At 43.4% G+C, this 27,648-nt stretch overlaps 1 protein-coding gene across 2 annotated transcripts in view; it reads right to left on the reverse strand.

Moving 5' to 3' along the window:
- Positions 1–18,344: 18,344 nt before the first annotated feature.
- Positions 18,345–27,648, reverse strand: part of LG05H6orf89 (linkage group 05 C6orf89 homolog) — a 30,826-nt gene continuing 21,522 nt past the window's right edge. For both annotated transcript variants that reach the window (XM_048498344.1, XM_048498343.1), the window contains exons 7-8: positions 24,224–24,347; positions 18,345–23,170 (exon numbers count right to left, since the gene is read on the reverse strand). In XM_048498344.1, coding sequence (XP_048354301.1) covers positions 23,085–23,170; positions 24,224–24,347 — 210 coding nt within the window. In that variant the 3' untranslated portion in view covers positions 18,345–23,084. The remainder of the gene's footprint in view (positions 23,171–24,223; positions 24,348–27,648) is intronic.

The raw sequence follows: 27,648 nt of genomic DNA on the forward strand, positions 1-27,648 counted from the left end.
CATTGGCCATCTTCCAGTCTTCAGGGATGGAGCCTCCGATTTTCAGGGATAAGTTGCATATTAAAGTGAGAAGATCAAGCAATTTCATGCTTGAGCTCTTTAAGAACTCTTATGGTGAATGCAATCTCAACAGTAATTGGTAACATTTAGTTTATCACCATGGCTGCCAGAACTTCTTCCTTGTCTACCACTATCTTCGCTAGTTCCCTGATCTCGGGCCCTAAGAAGCTTGGTTCAGGTGCAGGAATTGCTCCTCACCTCCTCTTGCGGTGAAGACAGATGCAAAGAATTCATTCAGCTTCTCTGCAATCTCCTGCCATCTTTGTACATATCTCTTTGTTCCTTTGTCATCTAACTGGCTCATCTTCCATTGCTGGCTTCCTGCTTTTGATGTACTTTGGAAGAACTGTTTGTTGTTGGTCTTGATGTTCATAGCCATGCCTCATATAATCCTTTTTTTTGCCTCCCTTACAGCTAACTTGTATTTTTTTTTTTGCCACCATTTGTGTTCCCTCTCATATTCTTCTTTCAACAAGATCAACACAGACTTGTAGAGAATAACTCAGAACTGCAGAAAACAATTGTTGCTAACCTGTCTTCCATTGAGGGACCTGTATATTGCACCGGTCAAAAAAGGGCTGTGAAATATTTAATGACCCCTCGTGATCCTGGACATAAACTGTTTCCAACTTCTACTCTCTCTAAACGCCACTACAGAGCACTGCACACCAAGATCAATTCAGGACATAAGAACAGTTTTTCCCTAATGCCATCACTCTGTTAAACGAAATAATTCTCTGATAATGTTAAACTTATTTATTATATGTTTCTATTATATAATTACTGCACTACTTTTTCTTATCATTCCTATTACCCATCTCCTCCCACTTCATGACTGTATGACTATACCCTCTGTGCTGACATTTTATTTTATTTTATTTTATGATTTTACATTTTATGTTTTATTCACTATTGATTGTTTCCTGATTGCTTACTAGACCTTATATGACAATCATTATACTGTACCTTTTATGATTCTTTGACAAATGTATTTTTCTTTTATGTACACTGAGAGCATATGCAATCGAGACAAATTCCCAGGTGTCCAATCATCACTTCTGGCCAATAACAAAGATTCTATTCTCTATTCTATTCTATCAGCCAAACTGATCTTCCATTTTCTAAAGAACATTTTCTTTTTTCTGAATTCCTAATTCTTGAAATTAGGAATACTCGAAAATCCCAATCTTTTTCATTTTGATTGACGGAACATCCTTGGTAACTTAAAAGCTTGCATTAACTTTACATACCAAAAATTAAACTGTTGTCAGACATCCGGCCACACCCATAACTAGATAAATTCCCATGGTCTGAGGAGAAAATTGGCAACTTGCAGATCTCTTTTATGAAAAGCCATTCCCCTACAACTTTCGATGGGTCGCTCTGGAAGAAAGAGAGTTGAGTCTGAGGGAGCCTGGACTGGAACTTGTTAAAAATTGTAATTGTGTAGTTTGACCCTTAGACCATGTTCCAGGCTAAGTCATTGTCCAAGGATTGTTAGGGGCACTCAAACTGGTAAAGGTTAGGTGATACAAGGTAAGGCAATGGGCTTAAATTTTTTTGTTTCCTCTCAGGGTCATTCTGCTGCAGTCAATCTTGAAGGTGAGCTCCAGAGAGACCAGCTCTGGAGCAGTTCTTGGACTCAACAGGGCATGGTATGGGGAAGCCCACTGAGGGTGTAAGGGCCTTGGCTTAGTGCTAGAGCATCAGCTTTACATGCAGAAGTTCTAAAATATACTTGTGGGCATCTCCAGCCAAGGTGGCTAGTGACATGAAACCTAAGTGAGACCTTTTGGAGAGCTGTTGCCAGTAGGAGCAGACAGCACTGACCATGACAGACAAATAGTCAGTATTAGGAGCTCTTAATGGGTATGGTCACTTTCAGCCAATGTCTCCTGCTGCCAGAGTCCAAGGTGGAGGCTGAAAGATGCTTTGAAGTAGTTCCTGCTCCTTGTTGGTAAATATTTATTGATTTTCTATACTGCCCTCTTTCTCATTGGAGACCTCAAAACCCATTACAAAACTTTGTAAATTGATAACAGTTCAGAGGCCCCTTCCACATATTTAAAATAATGTGCACTTTCAATCCACTTTCATTACAATTGTTTGCAAGTGGATTTTTGCTATTCCACACAGTAAAAATCCAACTGCCAAGTGCATTGAAAGTGGATTGAAAGTGTATTATTCTGGGCATGTGTGGGAAGGGGCCAGAGAGACATCTAATAAGCACAGGAGTAGGCTTATGCAATCAATATGAGGAGATATCAAATTAGAAGAGATATCAAATTAGGAATACTGGAAAATTTGGAATCGAGCTTGCATACTAGGTGTAGAAAGCAGAGGGATATAATTAAGAAAAATGGTATATACATCAATAGAACAATGAAACTACTACATGCATAATGTCCTGTAATAAACTGATAATACATCCAATGGCATAGTGATGTAATCTATAGTTCCTTGGCTTTCCCTTTATAAAGCATCTTTCCTCAACTGTTCTATTATAGTGTAGACCTATTTTCTGGTAATATAACCATACTATGTCCAAACTTCCCAGTTAAGATGTCAGAGTGATCAGCAGCAAATCTGTGTCAGCTTTTATGTCTGTCCTTCCATACCATGCTTGGACCCTTGTTTTGCTGTTGATATTGCAGCTATTCACTTCCTTTTACTCTAAGTGTTTTTACTTTTAGTTTGTTATTATTTCTTCTTTTATAATTTCCAAAACTATGAACTTTAAAAAGAAAAGCAACTCAAGACAGTTGGACAAACCTTCTGCCACTGGACAGTCAAGACTTAGTGTAATCCTCTGGCTAAAAAACAATGGCTGCACAGCTGAAAAACAGTCTGAACATCTAAAACAGCAGCCTGAAGAATTAAAACAACTCTTCGGCTAACAATAAGGCGACTGACAATTTCAACAGCTTAAGCGGATTGATCGAAGTCTATCGGTACATGAGCTCACAAATAGATGGAGTCCAAAATTAGCTAAGCTTTGGGAGATCAAACTGTGGCTTTTAAAAAATAGCGGCTCCAAGCTTCATATAATGTCTTGTTTCTGCCAGATATCCCCAGTTGGAGAGCCATAATTTCATACTTGTCAATTTAACCTTTGTGTCCTTGGTCTTTCAGAAGAGCCTGATAAGTCAAGCCAGCAGAAGCTGAAGCGGAATTAATGGGAAAGCTTTTTCATGAACTTTGCAGCTTCTATCTGATTGCTTGGCTTAGAGAAGTTAGCTGCCAAATAGCGCCATTAGACCTCTTGGAATGTACCTAGTAACACAAATAAAGCCAGCTCCTCGTCACTGTGCAGTTCTTTGAGAGCAAGTGTAAGAGATCATTCCTCCACTTTGCAAGACAGAGAAAGGGATCTTTTGATGGAGTCCTAATAGCAAATTGGTTTTATAATTTCCAAAACCTATGAACTTTTAAAGGAAAAAAGAAACTAAGACAGCTGACAATTGGAATCATGCTCTATCCAGATTATAACACCAAAGTAGTATCAAAGCAGCACTTTACAAAAATCACAAAATCATGTAAGTAGATATGATTCTGCAATATTATATTAAATATCCTATTGTTTTCTGTGTAATGGTATCAAGACCAGATCAAAAAAGTTTCAGATTCCAACAAATCTCAGAATAGTTGCTTGCTGGTCTGCAAAAGATGTACACCCCAGTACTCCCAAACCTTGAAGTGATTGTGTACTGCAAACAAAACTAATAGTCTATTGGATCTTTTCAAAGAAAATTGCCATAGCTGTCATCATTTAAAGGATAATAGATTGTCCACTTTCTATATTAAAATTGCTTGGCTTACGAAAAGAGCCAAAAAAAATTTCTGTGTCTCCAAATATTACATATATTAACTGTCTGGGCCTCACCACCAGCTTATAGGATAACAATCTGGATTACCTTGCCATGTCTGTTCTCTCTCTCTCTCTCTCTCTCTCTTACTTTTCAGGCTTTAAACAGACTTCTCTCCCCTGCTCTTAATTTGTTTTAATCTATCATTATTGCAATTGGTTCATATATACCCATGTAATTAAAATGGATGAGAATGATTGGAGCCGTAGAAAACTCTGGCATCTTACCTGCATGCAAATATCTTTTCATTATTGTTGTTGTTAAATGAATTTGCTTATCCCCCCCCTTTTCTCAATTTGTTTTCTTTTAGGAAATAGTGGTGGTAAAGTTTCTAGGAGACATTTTTTCTAAATTTGCTCTTGCTCTTCATATGTATTTTCTATCATTTTACAGTAAATTCTTTATAGATAATAAGGTTTCTGTAAAAATGATTGTAACTTTTCTATGGCAAAGGAATTGGGCATTGTGGAACCAGACATATTACTTTCAGGTGCTATGGTTTTAACATGAAACCATGGAAGGTTAAGGGGCCGGAGGGGAGTCTAATAAGCATAAATGGTTACTTCCATGTTGAAAGATCCTTAAGCTGATGTATCTTCTTTTTTTACAAGACACATGCATACAATGGTAAAGCGATAAGAATTATTTTTGTAAAGCATCGATTGGTGGGTCTTTATGTTATTGATACATCTAATCAATCTAAGAAGGTAACATAGTATTATACACACAAGCTGTGGTGCCCCAGTGGTTGGGGCCTCTCCATCTCTCCTGTTCTCCCCACAGGGTCCAGAGAGAGTCTCCAGATCCCTCTGTGACCTCAGAAGTAAGAGAGAGGAGGTCTCACTGGGCTACCTTTTCCCTTCATGATTCACAGACAGTTCCCCTCAGTTCTAGGAACTGTTGGTCTGACTTCCTCCCTTGACCCTCCCTTCCCCATAACTTACTCTAGCTCCACCCACAATAACCCCTCCAGTAAGACAACACCAAGACCTAACCAACTGTGTTCACCCTGGGGCCACCTGGGCTGTTCCTTCCCAGCCTCCCCTGCTGCTTCTGGGCTCATTTCTGGGGTAAGTTGGGCGCATGCCTCTGCCACCAGTGGCCTCGCAGCCACCCCTCCCAGTCTCGCCTCTTCCTCCCCTGCTGCCTCTATTTTTCTAGTAAAGCATCCATATTGTGGTTGTTGATCTTGTCTGTTTCAAGGGTATAAATGGGTGTAAGGCATATGCCCTGTCCAGCACCTGATAGTAACTGTTCTGAAATATTCTATACTGACTACATGGGCAAAGCTATGCAAAGTGCATTGCATGGGGATGTGTGGAGACTCATTCCAATCAAGACACTAACACATACTTGTTGGAAATAAATCGGCCGCAGCCCAAATTTTATTTAACATAACCAAAACCTTGAAGCTGGGCGAGCATATCAGAGCACATCCTGGCCCCCAGGCAGCAAACCGCTGAACCTGGTTATAGGGCAAGTCTAAGCTGACTCTTTAGGCCCTTCTCGACAGAACCCTCTGTCCGGCACATCCCCTCGAGGGAACTGGAACAGGAAGTTACTAGATGCCACATGGACGAAATCCACCCCAGAATTTAGACACTCCCTTCCTGCCGGGTGGCAAGGCGCCAGAATCTCAGCACGTCCCCAAGGCTTTTGCTTTACCAGAGCTCTATCGCCACCACGGACCTCATATGGAGGCCCCCGAGGTGGGGAAGGTCCGGCATGCAAGCTACTGCCTTCCCCAAATAGGATGTGCTCTTATGCCCTCCGCCACCGAGCTGTTGAACCAACAGCTCCCGCTCCAGCTTCAGCAGCCCAGAGTCACACCGCCAGTGCTGCGCAATTAGTGCCGCTAAAGCACTGCATCAAAGCTAAACGGATTTTAGCCAGCTCAGTCGCAAAGGGTCAGCCGAAGCCACTGCAGCAGAGCATGGCGGACATCATCACAACCAGATGTCCTGGCCTCTAACTGGATAAGTGGACTCCATCGGGCAAAAACAATGCTGGTAGAGCATGAGAATAGATCAACATGGGGTTAAACATCCCCCATGTTCTCAGTACCAGCCGGGCCGCGGACCGGCTATTAATAGTTTAGACCTGGTTTTGTTAACTCCTGGCCGAGAGCCACAGCTGCTCTTCCAAGTCCTGCGCTTCTAGTAAGCTGCCACTCAGAACAGTTTGGTCTTCGCATCTTACGGTGGATCAGCATCAAGTCTCTCCTCATGGAGTTCTGCAACGCCACCCCTTTAGAGGCCGGAATGTCATTTTCACCCAGTTGAATCAAACTGCATCAGGGAAGCCAAAATTGCAGGACGGAGTTTCGCAACCGGAGAAGCAGAGCAGGCCACCATCATCATGCCTCGATCGCCAATAGCCAGCGAATATCCACAGAGGTGTCCAGGCCCAGATGTTCTCCCCAGCCAGATTTCTCGCGATAGCTGCCACGCCCCAGTGACTGGACAATACTGTGACCAACCAGCCAAACTTGGTACCGCACGGCCACCGAACTATAAAGAGAACAAAGTTACAGCTTAAAGGTGAGGCCGACATAAACACGATAGGGCTAGAGACCTCTCCAGCATGCCTAAAGCCTGAATCTCAGTTGCAGAGTGTCCTTCCTGAGAGGCCGTGGGTTGCTGCCCAATTCGAAGCGAGTGAGAACCAAACTGTTCAGCTGGAGGCCCACAAACTGTAGGTAGGCAATGCCGCCCAGAGGAACCGCTGTAAATTGGTATCTCGACACTGCCAATCCATTACTATGGATGAACAGGACCCCATACTCTTCGACTAACGCCTGTAAAAAAATGCAGCCATGTGTGCCACCGGCAGGAGACCCTGTTGGGGAAGGGGCCAAAGTCACTCTGGTTCCTCGGCGCCGCTGGTCAGTCTTGGACCCCGCCAACCATATAAGTAGGCCTCCCATCGGGCCATGGAAACATTATCGACTCTTTGTAAAGCCTTAGGGGCCGATGATGTGGTTGGACGGAGCAACTAATTAAGCTACACCCGAAGGCCCCATAAAAGGCCAAAGTAAATAAGGCTTGAAATAGTGCAGCCTCATAAGCAGAGTCACATACTGTTTCTGTAGCATTAATTAGAGTCCCTAAGAGCTCCTGGTGATGGGACGCTTCTACTGTCTTTGTGGCTAATTAGGGGAAGCACGCTGCCACCCGCCACCGCGACGCCTAGCTTCAAAGGACCGGAGTGGTCGGTGATCCCCAGAGCCTGGCTGAAAAAAAGGAAATGGCAGCCAAATGGACCTTAATAGTCCTGGCAGCCAATTCGACGATCCCTCAATTCCACCAGATACCGGAGAACCAAATCCTTAGCTAAACCCTTTATCGACATTGCGGTTCGGGCCGCCATGGAAGCTTTCGCAAATGCAAAAGGTGCTCAGAGCCCTTCATACGCCGCTGGCGTGTAGCTGGGGCCAGTGACTGCAAGACACCTTCTCGGCTATGGACTGCCTCAAGACGCCACAGATGGTCTGGACACTTCTCCGGAAACTGGCTATTGGCTTCAAGCTAGGGGAGCGAAAGCGGCTGACCTGATGGACGGTGACAAGGCATCAGCAATGTTGTTATTTATACCTGGCAGAAAAACAGCTTTAAAAGAGATGTTGTTAGACAGGCAAAACCAACACGTAATTCCCCGCATTACTAGCCGCAGATTACACGCTCTGACCGGGCTGGACTGCCGGGTTTCACTACCTCCTGACAACAGCCTGGTTGTCACACCAGAACTTAACTGTGTGGTCGCTAAACACATCCTTCCAGATGTGAACCGCGAGCCACCAGAGGGAACAACTCCAAGAAAGTCATATCCCCAAGAAAATTCCAGTCTGATTCCATGCTGATGGCCATTATTTCCCTGCATGCACCACTGGCCCCTAAAATAAATACCAAAACCTATAGAGCCAGCTGCATCGGTGTGAACTTGAAAACTTTCTTGCAGCTCCCAAGGCACCTGCCAAATTGAAACCCCATTGTAGTTTTCAAGAAAAACTTAACCAAACCCTTAGGTCTTGACGCTAAACCGAAGTCACCCCTGATGTGATGGTGGGGAACTGAGTAGCCTGCCAGGCGGACCTGGCAAGATGGGAACAAAAAGGCCCTTCCCGGGAGATCACTCCTGCATGCAAAATTAAAAGGTGCCCAAGCAGGGACTGTATTTCCCGCAGTCGGCACTTCCGCTTTTTGCAGAGATTTCACTAATCAATGTGCTAAGCGCCGGCCAGCTTATCAAGGGGCAGGGAAGATGTTCCCTGCTATTGTGTCCAACTGAATTCTAAATAGGTTAAGTAAAGCACACAGGCCCTTCTCTCGGTCCTTGTCAGCCGCCAAAGCGAACTCTTAACTCTGCCGCTTAAGTCCTGAAATGTTGACAACATCGCTGCACAGTCACCAGTGTCCCGCTGCGCCTACAAATAAAAAAAAAAAAAAAAAATCATCAAGGTAATGAGTAACTTTTGCTGATGGCATCGCGATCTCTGACTGCCCATTCTAAAAAAAGGTGCTAAATTTTTCAAAAGCTGCGCTAGAAGCTATCGAACAGCCCATGGAAGGGCATGCATTTATCGACATACCATCGTCCGCCAAATTGAAAACCTAAGAGTTCAAGTCCTTGGGGTATATGGGCAGCAGCCGAAGGCTGACTGTATATCACATTTCTCGCTAACTTTGATGCTGTTCCCACCTCCCGGATGAGACCTCACTGCCTCATCCAAGGTGTATGCATCAACAGAGCAGATGCCTGGGTCAATAAAGTCATTTACCGACCCCCCCCTGCAGGGGAGTAGGACAAGTGCTGTATCATTCTGTACTCCCTTCGGGGTCTTTTTTTGAGGACCAACCCGGATGGGGAAACCCTGAGGTTGGGTAACGGAGCTCAGCAAAGGGGGCCTGCAATCCTACCCGCCAGGCATTCTTTTGAAATTTTGGCGGCCACTACCGCAGGCAATTCCCTGGCTGATTTTAAGTTGGGAGCTGATGTTGCCTCCCCTGTTCCCCAAAAAAAGGAATGTGGGAAACCCCATTGGAATCCCTCCTTCATATATAATGCGCCTTTCCCGCCATCGGTACCTGTCCAGCCACTGGGATAAAAGTCGCTGACACGCATCGGGAGGGGCTTGTGACTCTGCAGGACCTCCGGGGACTTCAAGCCTTCTGGATCGGAAGAAGGATCCTCGGGTCAGCCAGCCGTCTACCGTCCTTCTTAAGCGCCCGCGAGCCAGGGTTCCGGCCACGCTGAAAGGGAGGTCAGCGCCAGTTGAGGGCACTGCTGTATCCTGGAGTGTGAGCCCTCAAGCATCTTAGGAGCAAGAGTGCTCAAACCTGCACTTATCTTTTCCTACAAGAGCCTTGATTAAAGGCCCAACAGGCATGACGCGGGCGTGGTCTCGCTGGCTAACCCCTTTCTTCTTGACCTCTCCCCACTAGCAGGGGGTGACCTGGACTCACATTTGTCATCCACGCTTGATGCGGATTATGTCCCACCTGCGGCGCTGGGCATTATGTGGAAGCGCCAAATATGCTTCATCATATTTCAATGCTGCTGCGCCCCCGAGAGGGATCGGGCTTTCAAAACGTTGGCCCAGTGAGCAGCCAGGTGCCAGGCCCTTGGAGGGTAGGCGGCCCAATAAGTGCCATATACTTCCGCCGAAATCCTTTTGACCAGTTGTCAAAGAACGCTGGGCTCTTTCCGGCGCGCTCCTTTTCTTCTGGCCAACGGGGAACCAGACTCTTCTTCAGGATCCTCTTCCCGCCGCTGACAAACCGTGAAGAGGTCCACATAGTACCCGTCCAGGGCTCTCTCTCTCAGTTTTCTCGGCAAATGGGAGCCCGGAGGATCTCCAGGATCCCATGCTGAGCAGAAAGCTGCCAACTCTGGATTCCCTGCACTGTCCGCTACAGCAAGGTCCCCTTTCCTCCTTTGAATGATCCACTGAGGAAGAGCTGGCACCTTTTCCCTGCGCTCCCACAATCCCCCCTCGCTGCCTGGAAGCGGACTCCTCATCCGTCGACTCACCCGATGAGGATGAACTAGGGGAATGATGAGAACGACGAGAGGCCTTCCTCCCTCTGCGCCTTGCTCTGGCTCGTGCCCTCCCCGCCTGGTTGGAAGGGCCTGCCAGCTCTGGACCCTGTACTAAGGGGCCCGCTGCAACCGAAGGATCCGCACTCCCCAAAGGTGCTTGGTAACCCAGGGTCTGCTGCGCCCGAGTCCCCACCAAAGTAGGGAGAGCTGAACCCACGCTCTGCTGAGCCTGCGTCCCTGCAACTGTAGGGACAGAAGATCCAAAGCCCTGTTGCATCTGAGTCCCTGCATACGGGGGTAAAAAGGAACCCAGGCTCTGCTGTACCTGATTCCCTCCAAAAAAGGGTACCGGAGAATTGTGCCCTTGAGGAGGCCAAGTGTATGTGGGCACCTGCTGGCTCCCAAATACGCCCCCAGACCACTGGCCAAAACCAGGGGAGGGAGCAAATTGACCTGGCCATCCGATACCTGGAGTCATGCTCATGCCCATACAAGGAGAATACGGGTAAGAACATGGCACAAAAGCAGAACTTGCTGGCGTGGGCAACCCGCTTTGAGCAAGAGGAGCCATGAACCCTGAGGGATTGTTGACCCCACTCCGCACGGACGGAGGCCGAGCCGGTCCCGGAGTGCCAGGCCCTGTTTGAGCCCGCACCCCCAAGTTAAGCTCGCCCCCCGTCCCTGCTGGTTCAGGCAGATTTCCTGTGGGCACATCGAGCCCCCTGGCACCCGAAGAGGTGGCAGGCGGTCCCATCTGCGTCCCAGCATCGGGCATCTCCCGTATAGGCTGGGGCACACCCAACTCGGCCCCTTGTATAACCATTGGCATGACCCCTGGGGTCGGCGCTGATTGTCCCCGTTCTGAAGACTTCCCCTTATCCTTGGCCCGTTTCTTTGCGCCTGTTGGCTTCGGTGCCATATTTAGGACGCTGCTATCGCTACTAGCAACTAAACTTGTAAATAAAGGGGTGTCTTTTGTTTTATACTAATAATTAATGTAACCTGTGTAAAGGCGACTGAACATGGGCTACAGACCGGCAGCTGCACAGAAAAACGCTGCCAAAATGGCTGCTGGTCTCTTCCCCCCAACTGGCTTAAAATGGCCGCTGAAAAATTCACCCCTTAGATTAAGGAGTGCAAGAGAAAATTATTTGCGCAGCGAAAAAACCTCTTCCCAAATCGCCTCGTCCAAGGCCCCCCCGGGCTGCAGAAGGGAAAGCTCCGAGGTAGTGAAGCCTCCAAAGCCCGCTATTTTATGACACAAAAAGGAAAAAAAACGGAAGGTGGCGGGGGTGGATTAGCATGGTCACGCCTTCACTCCCGCTGCGCAGGCTAGGCCCCTTGATCTGCTGCTGGCTGCGCCCTGCAGCTGGCACGCTTCTCGGCTCTCTGAAAGACGACCGTTTAATTAACGGGTCGGTGTAATGAAGCGGAGGAGCGGATGGAATCAGCTTCGCTGTGGTCACTCGGCGCCGAAGACCCTAACGGCTGTAGCCGAAGGCCCGCTATGGAAAAGGGGGGGGGCCCGAGCAGACGACGACAACGCCCGCTGGCTCGAGAGCAAAGCGGCTCAATTCCACCCTCGCCGGCTCTGGCCGAAGAGGCGAAAGCAGCCCGAAGGAAAAAAAACGTCCGCTTGAGGAATGTGCTCAGGCGAATAAATGCTCCCGCGGATGAAATCTCCCGGGGGCCGCCCGGGAGAGTAAACACTCCACCCCCCAGTTCCCTGGCAGCCGCATTGCGCCGCCCATGAAGGAGCGAAGCTGCTCGATTACGGCCCGGGTTGGAGCAATCAGCCTGAGGTAACCCTAACCCTAAGGTAATGCTACCAAGCAGGGGAAAGGAAAGACCCCGGCTCTGATCAAGGCCGCCAGCAAGCACTAGCTGCCTTTCAAACCTGCCGGCCTCGAAGGCTCGGACCTCGCGCCGAGCCGAAGCAGCCTCCCTTTTATGGGCTGCTCTGCAAGCCCTTGTCACGCAGCCGGTACCCGCCACGGACCAGGCCTCAGCCGTCAGCGCGGGGGAGAGGTTTTCATTCCTTCCTCCCCCCCTGCAATGTCGTCCCAGGCTGAAGCCTGGGACGCGATTTACAGTAATCTAGCTTGATGTTACCAAGGCATGGATCAACTGAGCCAAGTTTGGGAGGCGTCGTCCAGGTCTGATGAAGATGGAAGAAAGCATTTTAGCAACCGCATTTACTTACTTATCCAGCAGCAACAGGGGATCCAGTGTAGTCTCTAGGCTCTCAACAAAGATCAGCTGAATGCCATCAAAGTTGAGAAGTACAATATCCTTCAAGGCTTCAGCCTTCCCAACTAGCAGTACTTCTGCATTGTCAGTGTTAGTCTGCATTAGCAGGATTCAGTTTCAACATGTTCTCTCTTAGCCATTTAACCACTGCAGTCAGGCAGTGGTTCGAGATCTCTACTGTATGACCAGGAGATATGAATAGGTATAAAGCTGGGTGTCATTGCACATTGATTGTATCCAATTACAAAGCTATGAGTGATGTTTCATAACTGATTAGTAAGGATGGCAAATGGTCTTTGATAGCAAAATGTTGTGCTCAATATTTCCTCCAGTCACATTGGAGGGCTCTCATTCTATATAACCAGTGTTGGACAGAAGCTGAAACTAGGGTACTCTTTACCAGAGCCATCAAAACACTTAGATATGACAGATGTCTTGCTTGTAGTTGATAACAGAAAGCAGAAAGCAGGCTGGGGGAAAAGATTAGAGGCAAAGAGTTTCTAGCCCATGACCCATCGCCCCTGGGAACATTCGTGAAGGTTTGAGGGTAGAGCTTGCTACCTAGATAGCTTGCCTATAGTTGTTTTGTAACACACTCTCTACCAATAAGAAAAGGACACATGGAATATGGCATCTTGCTTTGCACGCCAAAGGTCCCATCTTCAGTCCTTCAGTCCCCAGTATCAATGTGTGAAACTCTTGAGATCCTGGGGGGCCACCGCCAGTAAGAGTAGACAATAATATCCTTGATAGACCAATGATCGGATTCATCATTAGATAGCTTCATGTGTACTTATGGGCACTTGCCTGAAATTGGAGAGGAAGACATTCTTAGGTGCCCTGTAAATTTCAGCCCCATTAGGGAAGATGTGGAGATTAATAGGTAGAAGTATGTTATCCACTGAAACCAATTTTAAAAATTACTGAATTAACTATCCTGAACATGTTATATAACTAGACCTCCATCAGCCTCTGCCAGCATGGCCAATTGGCCATGCTGGTAGGGGCTGATGGGAATTGTAGTTCCTGAACATCTGGAGAGCCGCAGGTTCCCTACCCCTGTTATATAATGATATTAAAGAATGTTTATAAAATTTGTAATGAACACAATAACATGAGCTGCACAAAGAGAGCCTGAACATCACTACTGGGTACATTGACTGAATGTAAGAAGAGTATAGAGAAAGCCCTGGATTTCTTGGAAGATGCATTTGTTCCTGCCACAATATTATATACAATTAAGCCTTCTCACTGTCCCTATTGTACAGACTCCTAATCAGCAATATATACATGCATTCTGCTCTACCAGTCTGATTTCTAGAAGATAAACAGAGATTAGCAGGAATATTTTTAAAAGGCAATCTAGCAACACTAACCAATAACCCAGAAGAAATTATTCAGAGCGAAAGCAGCTCAGGGAACATTTTGAAAACTCATTAACAGTAGAAAGGAAACTGGATATTCAAAAAGAGCTTCGTAAATCTTTGCCTGCAGCACTTCATCAGGAAGACTGAATATGCCAAGGGGATAAACAAACAGGTGAGCAAATGTCAAATAGAAACAGATACTGACAATTCTGTTTAGTTCACTTTACTGCTGAGAATGCAGTCATTCCTAATGGAGCATCTGCACAATCAATTTCAACCTCTCTTCCATCACCACCATTTTCCCTATATTTTTTCTCTGCCATACCACTGCAGGGCATTTTTAAAATAAAACATTGATGTATCATAATACAGTAGCTACCAGTTTTTTTTAAAAAAGCCCAAATAAATCCTCCAAAGGGTTGACAGGGAAACAAGGTGTTGATGCAAGTAAAATGGTCTCAACGTGGGCAGGATCTTCCCCTCCAGTCAACATGCAAATGCTCTTAATATTGTATTGTAGAAGGCTCTCACGGCCGGAATCACTGGGGTGCTGTGTGGTTTCTGGGCTGTATAGCTGTGTTCTAGCAGCATTTTCTACTGACGTTTCGCCTGCAACTGTGGCTGGCATCTTCAGAGGATCCTCTGAAGATGCTAGCCAGAGATACAGGTGAAACATCAGGAGAGAATGCTGCTAGAACACGGCCATACAACCCGGAAACCACACAGCACCCCAGCTTTTAATATTCTTGCTTGAAACAGCATAACAAATCAGGTTTTCAGAAAGATTAAAGCAAAAAAGGGGAACACCTAGGGATGCTTCCCAAAACAGCACTGCAAGATTGAAAGCCAAGGTGGAATATAGTGTCCGTGTGGAAGCAGCATGTGTATGAGATATGCATGGGTGCCTACAGGGATCCTCTACCTATTAAGAAATTCCACTGTAAGAGAATGCTTGATCTGGAACTTCTCAAATTTTGGAAACTTCCAACATTTTGTGTTTGGCCCCAACCCCTCAAGGCAGTTATGTCATTGGTTCTACCTCCCATGGCAGTCATTTAGTGGTGGTGCCTACTAAGAATTCCAGAAGTGCCCACAGGGTCAATAAAATTGAGGACCTTTATAGAGCATTCCCATTCTTGATGTGATCACAATCGCTATAGCTGGAACCACACACTTTATTTCATCCCTTACATCTTCATTACCAGTGGCTTATTCACTCTTATTAGTTTTCCATGAGGCTGTGAGATATTGTATTACCAATATACCAGTTTGTTTGATGCATCCATGTAAATCCAGACATTAACACAGAATTTGCCATGGTGATGAATATATATGCTAGAAATGAGAAATGATTTAGCAGAGTGGTTTTTTCAGCGCATCTATAAATGGTCTTTTTGGCTGTAAACTCTGTAGCACCAAATTACAGAATACAAATCAACTTCCCACCCACAGCTTGATGAACTTGTCTTCTGTGGGCCTGCTAGACAAATATTAGTACGCATATGAAGAATGTGGCTCTCATTATTAGTTTTAAATGCTTTAACATGAATATATGGTCCAACTATAATAAGCCTGGTCATAACAGAGGAAAACAATGTGGCTAAATAACAGCTGTATGTGCTTTACATTTGACACATTACAGACTCTGAGCCAAGATGACAGGCATTCAGTGAGGCCCTATACTCCTGCACATAAAAATTTAGGAACATATGAACTGTCCTACTGGCTCAGATCTGTGATGCAGATATCCCAGTATATTCCCTCAAAGGACAGCTAAAGCCAGATGTTTCAAAAGAATGCCAAGACACCAATGGGCAGATATAAGCTAATCTGTACATACAGCGATTTTACTGAAAGAGCCTGATATTATCTGAAGCCTAAAAAGCTTCATTTGTCAAGTACGAAATACCTTTTGAACATTCTCTGATGGCCATCCAAATAGCTTTTCTGAACCTCACTACATTGCATATTCAAAGTATCTATATTAAAAGTTATCCGCAAAAATATGTCGAAAATGCTTGGGCTTCATTCACTGGAATGTCAAAATTGCTAGGATACTTGCACATACTTTAGGAATTTGAAATTAGGTGCAAATGTAGTCCAGAATACTCTGATCACTAGAAAACACTGAGGGCACTTTCACACACACTGATTAATACACTTTCAGTTCACCTTTCAATACACTTTAGTGATTGCTTGCAAGTGGAATGCTCCATTCCACACAGTAAAACCGTGTTGAAAAGTGCAGTGAAAGTACACTATTCAATGTAGGCAAATGCACCTTGAACATTGGACAGTTGTCTCCCAAAACAGGTGAAATTGACACAATTCCACAAAAATGAATGAATAAAATTGGTACATATAGAGCAGTGATGGCGAACCTATGGCACGGGTGCCAGAGGTGGCACTCGGAGCCCTCTCTGTGGGCACGGGCACACAGAGTTCGTCATGTGGGGGGTGGAAAATCACCCCCCCCACACACACACACACACACACCTAGGCTGGCCTGGACCACTGAGCATGACGGGCCTGGCTGCTGCCGGGGGTGGGGGGCAGAGGAGGCAGAGATGCTAGAGAGGCACAGAGTGGTGCGCACGGGACTTGCTGAAGGCTAGAGCAGACTGGCCCCTGCTCAAGCGGGTGGGGCGGAGGAAGAGGGAGCCAACCGGGTTTTTCTAAACTGCTTCCCTCCTCTCTGGGAGGGTTTTAATTGGGGTTTATTGCAGGACGTCATCTTTGTTAATTTTATCGCTGTGTTTTAAATTTAACTTAATGGGGTAGGGCGGTATATAAAACTCATAAACAAACAAAACCTCAGCATTCAGGTTAAATTGCCTGGTTGGCACTTTGAGATAAATAAGTGAGGTTTGGGTTGCAATTTGGGCACTGGGTCTCGAAAAGGTTTGCCATCACTGATATAGAGGGTCCTGGAAACCATCAATCCCAGAACACTGTGAAACATAACAGGATTTTTTCCCCCCTGAAAATGAGAGGGCAAGAGAAAAACACCTGAAAATTGTTCCAAGCTACAGGGAAAGCTGAAATTTTGTATACAAATAGCTCAGCACTCTGAGTTTGGGTAAGTTCCTTTTCTTCTGTTCCCTGCAGCCTTTGTCCTTGAATGCAGAGAGCATAGCTGCTTAGGTACCAGATCTACTTTATTATCATTGGACTTGCACAGATGTTTTATTGATTGATTGATTAATTGATTAGTTATGGCTGCATGTTTGTAACTCATTAACTGTGAGGAATTGAGAGCTCAACTTTTCCCTTCAGGCTGTGCCATTGTTGCTCACTAAAAGGGATTTTTCCCTCTCCCTAATTAGTGTCATTCTGCTTATTACAAAGTTATATAGACATCACAGGCATCTATTGTCTTCTGTGGGCCTGCTAGACAAATATTAGTACGCATATGAAGAATGTGGCTCTCATTATTAGTTTTGGATAGTGCCTGTGATGTCCCTGGTACCAGTGTACCATTCTGAGTGGCTACAAGCTTCCAGCTGCCACCACACTCCCCCCCCACCCCCGGAAGCTCCATGTAGGAACCTGAAGTGGCAGGCAGCACAGAATCAAGTCCAAGAGGCAGCACTGCACTGATTCCAGGTTCCACATTCAATTCAAGGTGCGTATTTGTTTATTGATTTGTTTATGTATTAATTATTTGGATTTAATAGACAGCCCACCCCCAGAAGGCTCTGATCTCACACTTTAAAGGTTATCACAATCTGCGACTTGTATATCTGAAAGACATCTTCTCTCCATATATTTATTTATTTATTTATTTATTTATTTTATTGAATTTCTATACCGCCCTTCCCCGAAGGGCTCAGGGCGGTGTCCATCAATATATAAAACAGTTAAAATCCATTCCGCATTTATCTCAGTTAAAACCATATTAAAATTCTGATAGCAATTAAAATTGTTTCCCCTTCCCCATTTCTTGTACCCACGGAGGCCAGATATTTGTCACAGAGTGTGGTGTTATCCAGGCTGGCCAAATGCCTGGCGGAACAGGTCCGTTTTACAGGCCCTGCGGAAACTCTGTATGTCCCGCAGGGCCCTGATCTCACCTGGGAGCCTGTTCCACCAGGTAGGGGCCAGGGCCGTAAAAGCCCTGGCCCTTGTAGAGGCCAGCCAGACCACTTTGGGGCCAGGGATCCATCTTCCTATTACAGTAAAGAAGACACCTTGTTCGTGATGCCTTCTCACTATTAACTGTGTGATATTTGTATTTATTATAAAATTTGTATGCTACCTTTCCACCCAATGTAGGGTCCTAAGGCAGCAAACAATCAAAATATTAAAATAAGCTTTAAAAATATACATAATTTAAAACAGCTAATAAAACACATAAACAGCAAGGAGGATCAGTGAGGGAATGCTAAACAAAAACAGAAGTTTTCACCCACTGGCAGAAAACATTGATAAGCAGTTTTCTGACACCTACCTTTACCAACACATTTCCAAATTCAATGAAGAGGCAGACAAACACTAGTTAGAAAGAGTCCAGCTAATAATTTCATGCAGCTTGGTTTAGTTTTCAGAATGTGTTATACTTACGGTACACATTGCAGGATTCCTTAGCAAAGAAACTAGACACCCCCCGCCCTTTATTTCTGCATGATCACTTTGCCTCTTCAGAACTAAACAGAAAAGTGTAGTTGCAAAGAATTCTAACCCCCATCCCACAAGTTTTATTAATCTACAAAATAAGCAATAGGTCACAATAATGATAGAGAAGAAAATCTACAAAGGAAAATGCATCAACAGTTGTTTTTAATTGCAAAAGGTAAAAATCCCCCACCCTCAAACAAATAGTTCTAATTTACATTCTTTACAGGCATTTCCCAAGTATATACAAAAAGTTGCAATATATTAATTTAGAATTCTCCATGAAACTCTGCATTAATTGCATATTTACATTCTTTCATTGCAAGTGAAATAAAGTTGTATAATTTGGTGCTTGTGCTTGTCCAATAAATACGGCACTATTTCCCATTCAGCCCTGAGCCATTATAATATACAACAGTGAGCCATTTTATCCATATTCCGTGCATGGACAAATAATGTTAATTTATTCAAGTCTTAAAAGCAATAGGAAAGCCCAGCATTTCCCACACTCAATAAAATAATTTTCTTTTAAAAGTCACAATTTTTAGATTTCCCTGAACTGCATATTCCCCTATATATAATCTATAAAGAGGGGGAAAAGGAATACTCTGAGATTTAAATGCCTTCTCATTCATTTGCTACAAAGCAGCTAGGTATCTTGACACTCAGATTTGGTCATGGGGGAGGGGTTACAAGTGCCCAGAAACTGAAGTGCAGTGGATGAATGGTTGGGGTGCTGACCACGTGGCAGGCCAAAAAGGTTCCAACCTGTAACACATTCTTGCTGAAATTACACGTTACAACTACCCCTTTCTTTTAAAATTTGGAGTCCTCTTCCTAGAGGAGTAGAAAACAGTAGGTCACACTGCATCTTTCCACATTATTTACCTGGAAAACCCACATTCTCCCTACAGCTGCTTGGAAAAACTCAGAAAACCACTTGATTACACTTTGCACAAATGTTGCATTGAACTTTTGGAACTGGCCTAAAATCTGCAGTTGTGAGAAACACCATAGTCACTTGAGCACAAGCTGTGCATTTGAATGAAGGGTAAGAGAATGAACCTAGGCAACAGAGACAGCCTTCCATTTAATCACCTTATGATCAATAAGCCTGTCCCCACCCTATTCATTTCTTCTTGCCATTATGCCATATCAAGTCAATTCACCACAGCAAAGTGATTTGTTCATAGGAAAAAAAACCTCTCACTGTAAAGAGAAACTGGGAAATAAACTTTGTATCTTGGCAGGTGAACTTTAGCAATCCTCTGACACCAAGGAAGGCCCACCTTTGGGATCCCAGTAACAGGAGATAAGAATGCATTGTGAGCTGAGACATTAACCTAATTGCAGTTTGGCATAGCAGACGACACATGAATGAGGGATGGAAAATGAGCCAAGGTATGTAGCTATGGGCACATATGAAAACTGAAATGTTTTGGGCAAGAAAGAATTAGTATCATGCAACAGAAAAGCATCAAAAGATTGCAGAGGAGTGAGAAACAGCACAAGCCAGTGACTGTAGACAGTCAGTTTCTGCTGAGATGTTTTGTAACCAAGTATGTGACACATATTTCATTACCAAATCTGGAATTTGTCCAACTTTCTAGAGTTCACACATCATGCTTATCGCAGGCTTCCTTCTGACTGCATCATAGACATGAGTTACTCTGAAGAACTTTTTATTTCTTTTTTCTAATAGCTGACTTGTTCATAGATTTAGAGCAAATCATTAGACTTGCTAAAATTTTAATTCATAAGACAACTGTCTTCCTGAAGATTCCTTTCCAAGCATATTCTCCAAGGTTGCAGTAATTGTTGGAAAGGACATTATTATTCCTCTAACCACTGTCGGGACAGACACAGACAGGTGCTACAGCATGCACTAGAATGGTGGCTGGCATTTCAGATTAGCCATGAAGAGCTGTGATTAGATGAAATGGTCTTAATCAGATACAGATCAGAGAACTTGGACCTCTGGTTCTTGTTGAGCAATTACTTCTGCTTTTAATTCCTTGTTGCTTGGGGAAGGGGAGGGAGAAAATGTACTGGAAGTTTGAAAACAAATGAGGTAAACTCCAGAGGGAGTGAGGCTTGGCCATGTGCACAGTACCTCCTAGATACAAAGACAAAAGCCTGTGGAAAGACAGAGTGCACAGGAAAGCCAGTTGTTAGCAGAACACTCATTCTCCCTTGTCTAACAGACGATTTCCTGACCTTCATTTGAGGAGAAAAAAAATATTTTATGAGAATGCTTATACAGCACACGCACAAGCTGGCCTGCAAAGCCACAGCTTTCTCAAGAGGTTGGCAGAAAGAAGGATTTTTAAAAACCCTTTTGCTATTAGCTGTCGGCATGACTGAAACAATTCTCTAAGCGCAGGGATTTTACTACCAAACTAGAAATATTGTCCATATCAAACTATTTTTTTAAAAAAATAGCCATCCTTGGCCACAACAGATCTGGATAAACCTAGAAACCAAAATAAAGTTGCTTTCTTCAAAATGTTTTTTTTTAAGCACTCAAAATAAGTAAATTTCAGACTCCTATTAACTTATTCAGGCCTTTCACGCACTGCTTAACTGTCTTCATCAAATGAGATCAGGATGATTTTCTGTAACTTTGTTATAAATTCAGGTGCTTTTCACCTGTTTAGGATTAATAAAAAGGCAAATTCTGCAGCCTGGATCCTAACCATGTTCTGCTGGCAGGCAATATTTCTGGGGACAGTTGATTCCCTCCTGCAATTTCAGACTGACCTACCCACCTTCGCTTTGCACCATTATTCTGTTCCTGATATTCCACCAAGCCCTTAGGAGCATGATTTCAGGGAATAAAGTAGGTTGTACTGGGTTGTTGTTTTTTTGGGGGGGGGGGAGCGGGGAGGGGTTAGGAATATTTGCTTCAGCTCACAATAAACAGGATCCAGTCTTACTCTACATGCTGTTAGCAGATACTCCTCAAAGCTTATCATGCTGATGTCAGACATGCTGGCAAGAATCAAGTGCGAGAGTTTCCAACATACAGAAAAGGAAGAGGGAAAACATGGGGTGGTTGAAGCAAAAATTAGCCATCTGGTAAAAAGAAATGCTGGAGAAGGAGGCACATTGAAAACCTTCAAAGGGCCAAGTCTCCAGAGAGCTGCCCCCTATTTTATTTGTTGATCTTCGTAATACACAAACCTTCAATTTCAAAGTAAGAAACTAATCTCCCATCACAGCCTACAAGTCAGTTAGGTGCATCTGATGAGCAGAATGCTTAAAATTAAACAAGGAGAATTTGGCACAGAACTCAAAAGAATTGGGCTCTGTTTCTGAAGGGGCCTTCAACTGCTATTGCAATATGGTTATTAATATATTCAACTTAAATTTTCTAGCAACAAAAAAATAGATTGTTTCAGCCTTTTCCTTAAAACTGAGCTCTTTTTATAAACAAACATGTTCGTATTGTCTGAAAAGTTGCACTGTTAACTCTTTTCAAAAATCCCCAATAGCATATAAACATGTTCAAATGGATGCCCCAGCCCTCATTGCTGAGCTCTGACTTCAGCCTGCCTGACACATCTGTAAATTATCTTAATAAACCAGGAACCCTTGGGAAGCACCACTACAATTGTAGACAGCACATGCTTGAAACTGATCTTCTCTAAAGGCCCTGGACAGAGAAGCTTGGAAGGAGCTCAAGGATACTCAACGTGCATTCTAAAATATGGATTAAAACTCAAGAAAACAACAAAACACAGGGGAAGGGGAACACCACACAACCATACACATAACACAATCCTTAACAACACCCTGTTACAACCCTGCCTTTAATTACAGTAATTAAAGTCTCCACCCATCAGCATTTTTAAACAAGAGGATTCAAGCAAAATATGCATGGAAATCTACTAGCATCATTTCTTAGGCTTAGGTGGAAATGGCTGCAGCAGACCACAGGGTAGATACATTTGGGGTACCTTCAAAAATGCCTAATTTTCAGAAGAATCATTTTCAGTACTTTCTGGGAAAGAAAGGAAAGGAAAAGAAAAAGAACACCAGCCCTGCAGCCAATTGTACCAAGCATCCAAATGATTAGTCATTTTGAAAAATCGTAGATTTGGCATTAAATTGATCCAGTGTAGGGAAGCAATAACAATGAAAAGGGATCGAGTGCTTGCATAGTGCTTTTTCCTTGTCACATATAGAAACCCCACATATACAGTATACTGAAAAGGATGACTACATAAAGTCACACCAGATGATTATTAGGGGAGAAAACATAGTGGATTTTTTACTGGAAAGAATTATGCTGGGATACTGTGATAATGCAGAAGGATCATCACATAATGGCAAAGGCTGCAGCTGAAGAAGAAATCCTTGTGCCCAGGCTAGAACACAGAATCAGAACAGATTACTCCTGCAGTTGTGTCCTTAGGAGGACTCAGACTACATTTCAGTAACTTGCTCCCTTTGTAGACGTGACCCAGAGACAGACTAATAAACAGCCTGGATAACACTACTTCAGAACGTCTAGAAAGAAGTATTTAGTAAGAACTCCCTCTGAAGTGTCAAGAACAGCAGTGGTCACAAAGAGTATGTTTCAGATCCTCCCCCATCCCCAAACCCTTCCATTGACTTTCCAGGACAACTTTATAAAAAACAGAAAGATCTTGGACTCCTCCAGCTTGGGTTCTGATACATTTAAGGAAGGATCCACGTTATCTTGAAGGTCTGCTGAAGATGCCCTTTTAAAGTGCACAGCCTTCCTCACTGCAGATGTGCAGAATAAGGAAAAACACATCCCTGGAAATTCCGGCTACATCATCCTTATCTCTTCTGTATTCTGCTTCCTTGTCTTGGATTGCGTAGTTCTCTCATATGGAAACTGGCTCCTTTCTCAAGCATTTTAGCTGGCAGATCCATCACAAACAACAGTGGGCTCAGATCCCACAGAATTAAAACTTGTTGTCCAATATTCCATGTTTGCAAAGCCTTCAGAGTGGGAAAGGCAAAGATATTGCATTAATCTGTTCTCTAGTAATATTACTTTTAAAATGGCAACATATTTGGCAAGCTATCCCTTCCATGAATTTGTCTCATGCCAATATTTATTTACATGGTTTGACTTTAGTGTTATGAGTCAGTTTTTCCCATGGTAATAAAAAACACAATCTTTCAAAAAGAACTGCTGATTACCCCTTTAGGCCTATATTGTAGGCCACAGAAAACAGAAGCATTCTCAACACTGAACCCTGCACTACGATATAATGCAGAAATGTAAAGATTAACAAATGTGTTGTGCCAAATCAGTCCTCTTCTTTGTTCAGTGTCCTAAACCGTTACCAACAATTAATCCATTGGTACTTTAAGAGTGCAACGAGTTTACGATGACATAAACTTTCCCAAGCGAGAACCTATTTTATTAGATGAAATGTGGCACTGCCTTACAAAAGGTCGCTCCATAAAACAGCTGTTAAATGTTCAAGGTGCCAGAGAGTGTCTGCCATATTTGTTCCAACAGGCTAACACAGCTGTTTCCAGAATGAAGCCGGCTTAACCGAGAGTAGTTTTCTGTTCATTTTTCAGTTGTGCATCTCTGCTCTCAAGCGGGGCAAAGAAGAATGCAGTGGTTGCTCAAAGAAAAGATGCCATGGATACCAGCAGAGAACCATTCTGCCACACATTTGCCCCTTTGTTTAAATAGTTTGCCTTTTTGACTGCAGCAAACGAAGCTGATGCCTTTCAGCAAGCTTCCCACAATGGCAAGGCAATGTTCCAGAATGGGAAGCACCAATCTAGACCATATTGTGTACACAGAGTTCATGTTTTTCCCAAACAGACAGGGCGTGGAATACATTTTCTTCTCTATTGCATAATGACACTTAGGACATTTATCTGGGCACAATTACCATCTGGTATAGCCATGGCTTAACTTTTTCCCTAGTGCATTGGGTACAAGATGTAGCATTAAACAGGGCACAGAACATTATGGGCCATCCCTATGCTTCAGTATAACATCAGCAAGGGTCACAGGACAGTACTCACCAACATCCCCGGCTTCCAGTTCTACCACCAGCATCTGGCATTGCTCTCTGCACAAAGATGAAGGAGCAGCATTTAAGGTAAGCCGACCACTTCCAACCACAAAGGTGCTCTGCAGCCTGTATGTCTGAAAAATATATGGAAGGAACTTCAATTATTCCCTTCCCTTTCATGAGCATTCTCATGGAAAAGCAGAAGCAATAAAAGAAAGATACAAGAGATACGAGTGTTTACTATAGAACTGATCATTATCAAAAACCAACCAGAACAGAGTAGGCCCATAACCGTCATCTAAGGATCTTGCCAATGTAAAGCTCTAAACAGTCTGGGACCCTCGTATCTTTGGGACAGTCTCTCCCAATACACCCCTTAGAGAACTTTACACTCATCTGGTAACAACTCCTTGGTAATCCCTGGCCTCAAATTCATCTGACTGTCATCAATGAGCCTTTTTGGTGCTGACCCTGAGCTGGTGCAATTCTCTTTCTAGACAGACACATGCTCGGGGGGTGGGGGTGGGGGCTGGCTTAGCTGTGCAGGGATTCTTTTTTTTTTATTAAAGCAGCATATCACCGCAAATAGTGACTTCTAGCTATCTCACCTGGATTAACAGTTCTCTAGATTCATTCATATAATTAAAAAAATTATTCGATTGATTTTTCTTAAATGCCTTGGTAATTACATTCTACTGTTTTCTTTAGGTTTCAAAACCTGCCACCACTTCTTCATTTGAATAGTTTTTCAAAAGGTATTCGGTAAAGGATTTCCCGTTTTCTGAAAAATTGTCCAAACTGTCATCTCATAATGATGTCATCAACTGTGTCATTTCTACATATTCTGTAACTTTCAGAATCCAGTCTTCTTTGGTTGGTGTCTTATTGTCTCTCCATTTTTGTGCATGAACAGTCCTTACTGCAGTTGTCATATACATATTCTAAATTGCTTAGGAAATGCCTCCCAAAAAGGCCCCAAAAGGCCTCAAGTTGTTTCAAAATTGTTATTTTCAAAATCTTTTTCATTCCCTTAAGTATCATGTCTCAAAAAGTCTTGGCCTCTTTACATGGCTACTACATATGAAAAAAGACCCTTCTTGTTGACACTTCAAACATCTATTTGACACACCTTTATACATCTTTGCCAAATTTTTTGGTGTTAAATACCATCTATACATAATTTCTATAACAATTTTCTTTCAAATTGTAACATGCTGTAAAATTTTAAACCATTCTTCCACAATCTTTCCCATTATTCCATCAGAATGTCATGGCCAAATTTCTAGACCATTTAATCATTATCGATTTAACTACCTCATCTTCTATATCGCATTTTAATAACATCTTATACATTTTGGTGATCAATTTGTCATCATTTGTACAAAGATTGCATTCAAAAGCTAACATTTGTGGGCTAAAATAGTCATCTTTGACCCCTTCCGCACCTGCAGAATAATGCACTTTCAATCCACTTTCACAATTGTTTGCAAGTCGATTTTGCTATTCTGCATAGCTGCAAAGTGCATTGAAAGTGGATTGAAAGTGCTTTATTCTGCATGTGCGGAAGGGGCCTTTAAGTCTTTCTAACAGTTGATAATAATGGAACCAATTGTTGGTTATATCTTTTAAATCATTCATAGGTTTATGTGCACATTGATCATCTTGAAAATTCAACAACTCTCTATATGTAGGCCACTTTCCTTTTATATTCACAGCTCTGCGGGAATTCTAAGATAAGATGTCCTGCCAAACCTAGGGTTGATGGCAGCAGTAGTTTTACATGATAGTTGTCCCGTTCTTCCTTTCCCTTTTTCTTGGTTTTTCCTTCCTTTGTTTCTCTCCATTTTTTCCAGCTGAACCTTTAGATCCACCCCACCTTTTGATCTCCCCTTGTTGCGATGCTGTGGTCAAATATCATCATATAGGAGACAGCTACCCTTGTATTAAAAATTAATGCTGCAAATTATATTAGGGTGCCACATATTTTAGATTAGGATATTATTTTAATTACTTTTTAAATATTATCTATATTGTATCTATTATTGCCTGTTATTATAAGCTGCCCTGAGCCCACTTTGCTGGGAAAGTACAGGGTACAAATCAAATAAACTAAACTTGAGGCTCAGTGTTGCATCTATGTGCTTTTCGTCTCTGCTCCTTACCACTGATCTTATCCATGGTGAGAAAGACATAGGGATTGACTGCCACCACCCATTTGTCTGGAACTTGACAGCGTGGTACAGTTGCTGGAATTGCTCCATATGTACACATCTCTGCCATATGGAAAAGCAACCACAGGAAGCAATCACTGCAGGAATCTTCCTGGGTTGCAAGAGCAGCCTGTATCCAAGGCAGGAGATAGTACCTTGTATTCGCTCCTATCTCCATGAAAACATGGCCTGAGGGTCAGTGAACTGTTTCATTAGGCACAACTTCTCCCATCTGCTGCAATCTAAAATACACCCACACACACACAATGCGGTTTCTAAGGGTCTCTTATCCCTTCGGAGTAGCATTTCTGTAGAGAATGTTAAGCTAAAGTTGGAAGGAGAAAAAGCAGGGAAAAAATCCTTCTGCGAAAATGCTCCATTGGCAACTACCCAAAGAAACAAGGAAGAAGCACTAGCAACACTGACTAGAATTGACAGCCCAAGATCAGAGAAAGATGGTGGCAAAAACTACTATAAGGAGAAATATAATGTGGATAAACCCCAATGTGGGCATATTACAGTCCTATCCCCCAATGTCAGAAGTTTCACTACCACAAAAGCAGCTTTATACAATATAGTTTTTTTCCAGTATAGAAATCAGCAAGAATTACTATCAAATTGCACTGAATATATAACTAGGAATACCAGAGTCCAAGATCACAAAGGGAATGTGTGGCAGAATCCTGAACTGAACCCAAAAGCCCCAAATTCTAGGATGGCACCCTGACCATCACTCATACATAAAAAGATGTAAAATATTTATTACCGGCTACCTCATTTAAGGAGTTTTTTAAAATTGTGGGGAAGGAGGTTAGAGCACAAGAAGGGAGTAAGGAAAAATATGTAATCATCACTACTTCAGTGGATGGTGTGGTTCAGTAGCAGAGGTTGGTAACATGTAGTTCTGAAAGTTACAGAATTAAGTAAATTAAAATACAAACACTATTTTAAGGTAGATAATGAGAAACAAGGCACACAAAAAATTAATGCTCAGAGAATGCAAACAAGACACCAGGAAACACAAAGTCCTGCGTTGCACCACCTGCTTTGATCTTTCACCAAGGTACATATGCTACAAGGCATACTAGGAAAAAGAGATACAAAGAATGAAATCCTTTACACAAAGAACTAACACAAAATGTGGTGTTTTGCTGTGTAAATATTTTGTGTGTGTTTTATTTCTGTGTTTTAACTGTGTGTGTGTGTGTTTTACTATGGGTTAAAA

This window comes from Sphaerodactylus townsendi, linkage group LG05, assembly GCF_021028975.2.
Source record: "Sphaerodactylus townsendi isolate TG3544 linkage group LG05, MPM_Stown_v2.3, whole genome shotgun sequence".
NCBI lineage: Eukaryota > Metazoa > Chordata > Lepidosauria > Squamata > Sphaerodactylidae > Sphaerodactylus > Sphaerodactylus townsendi.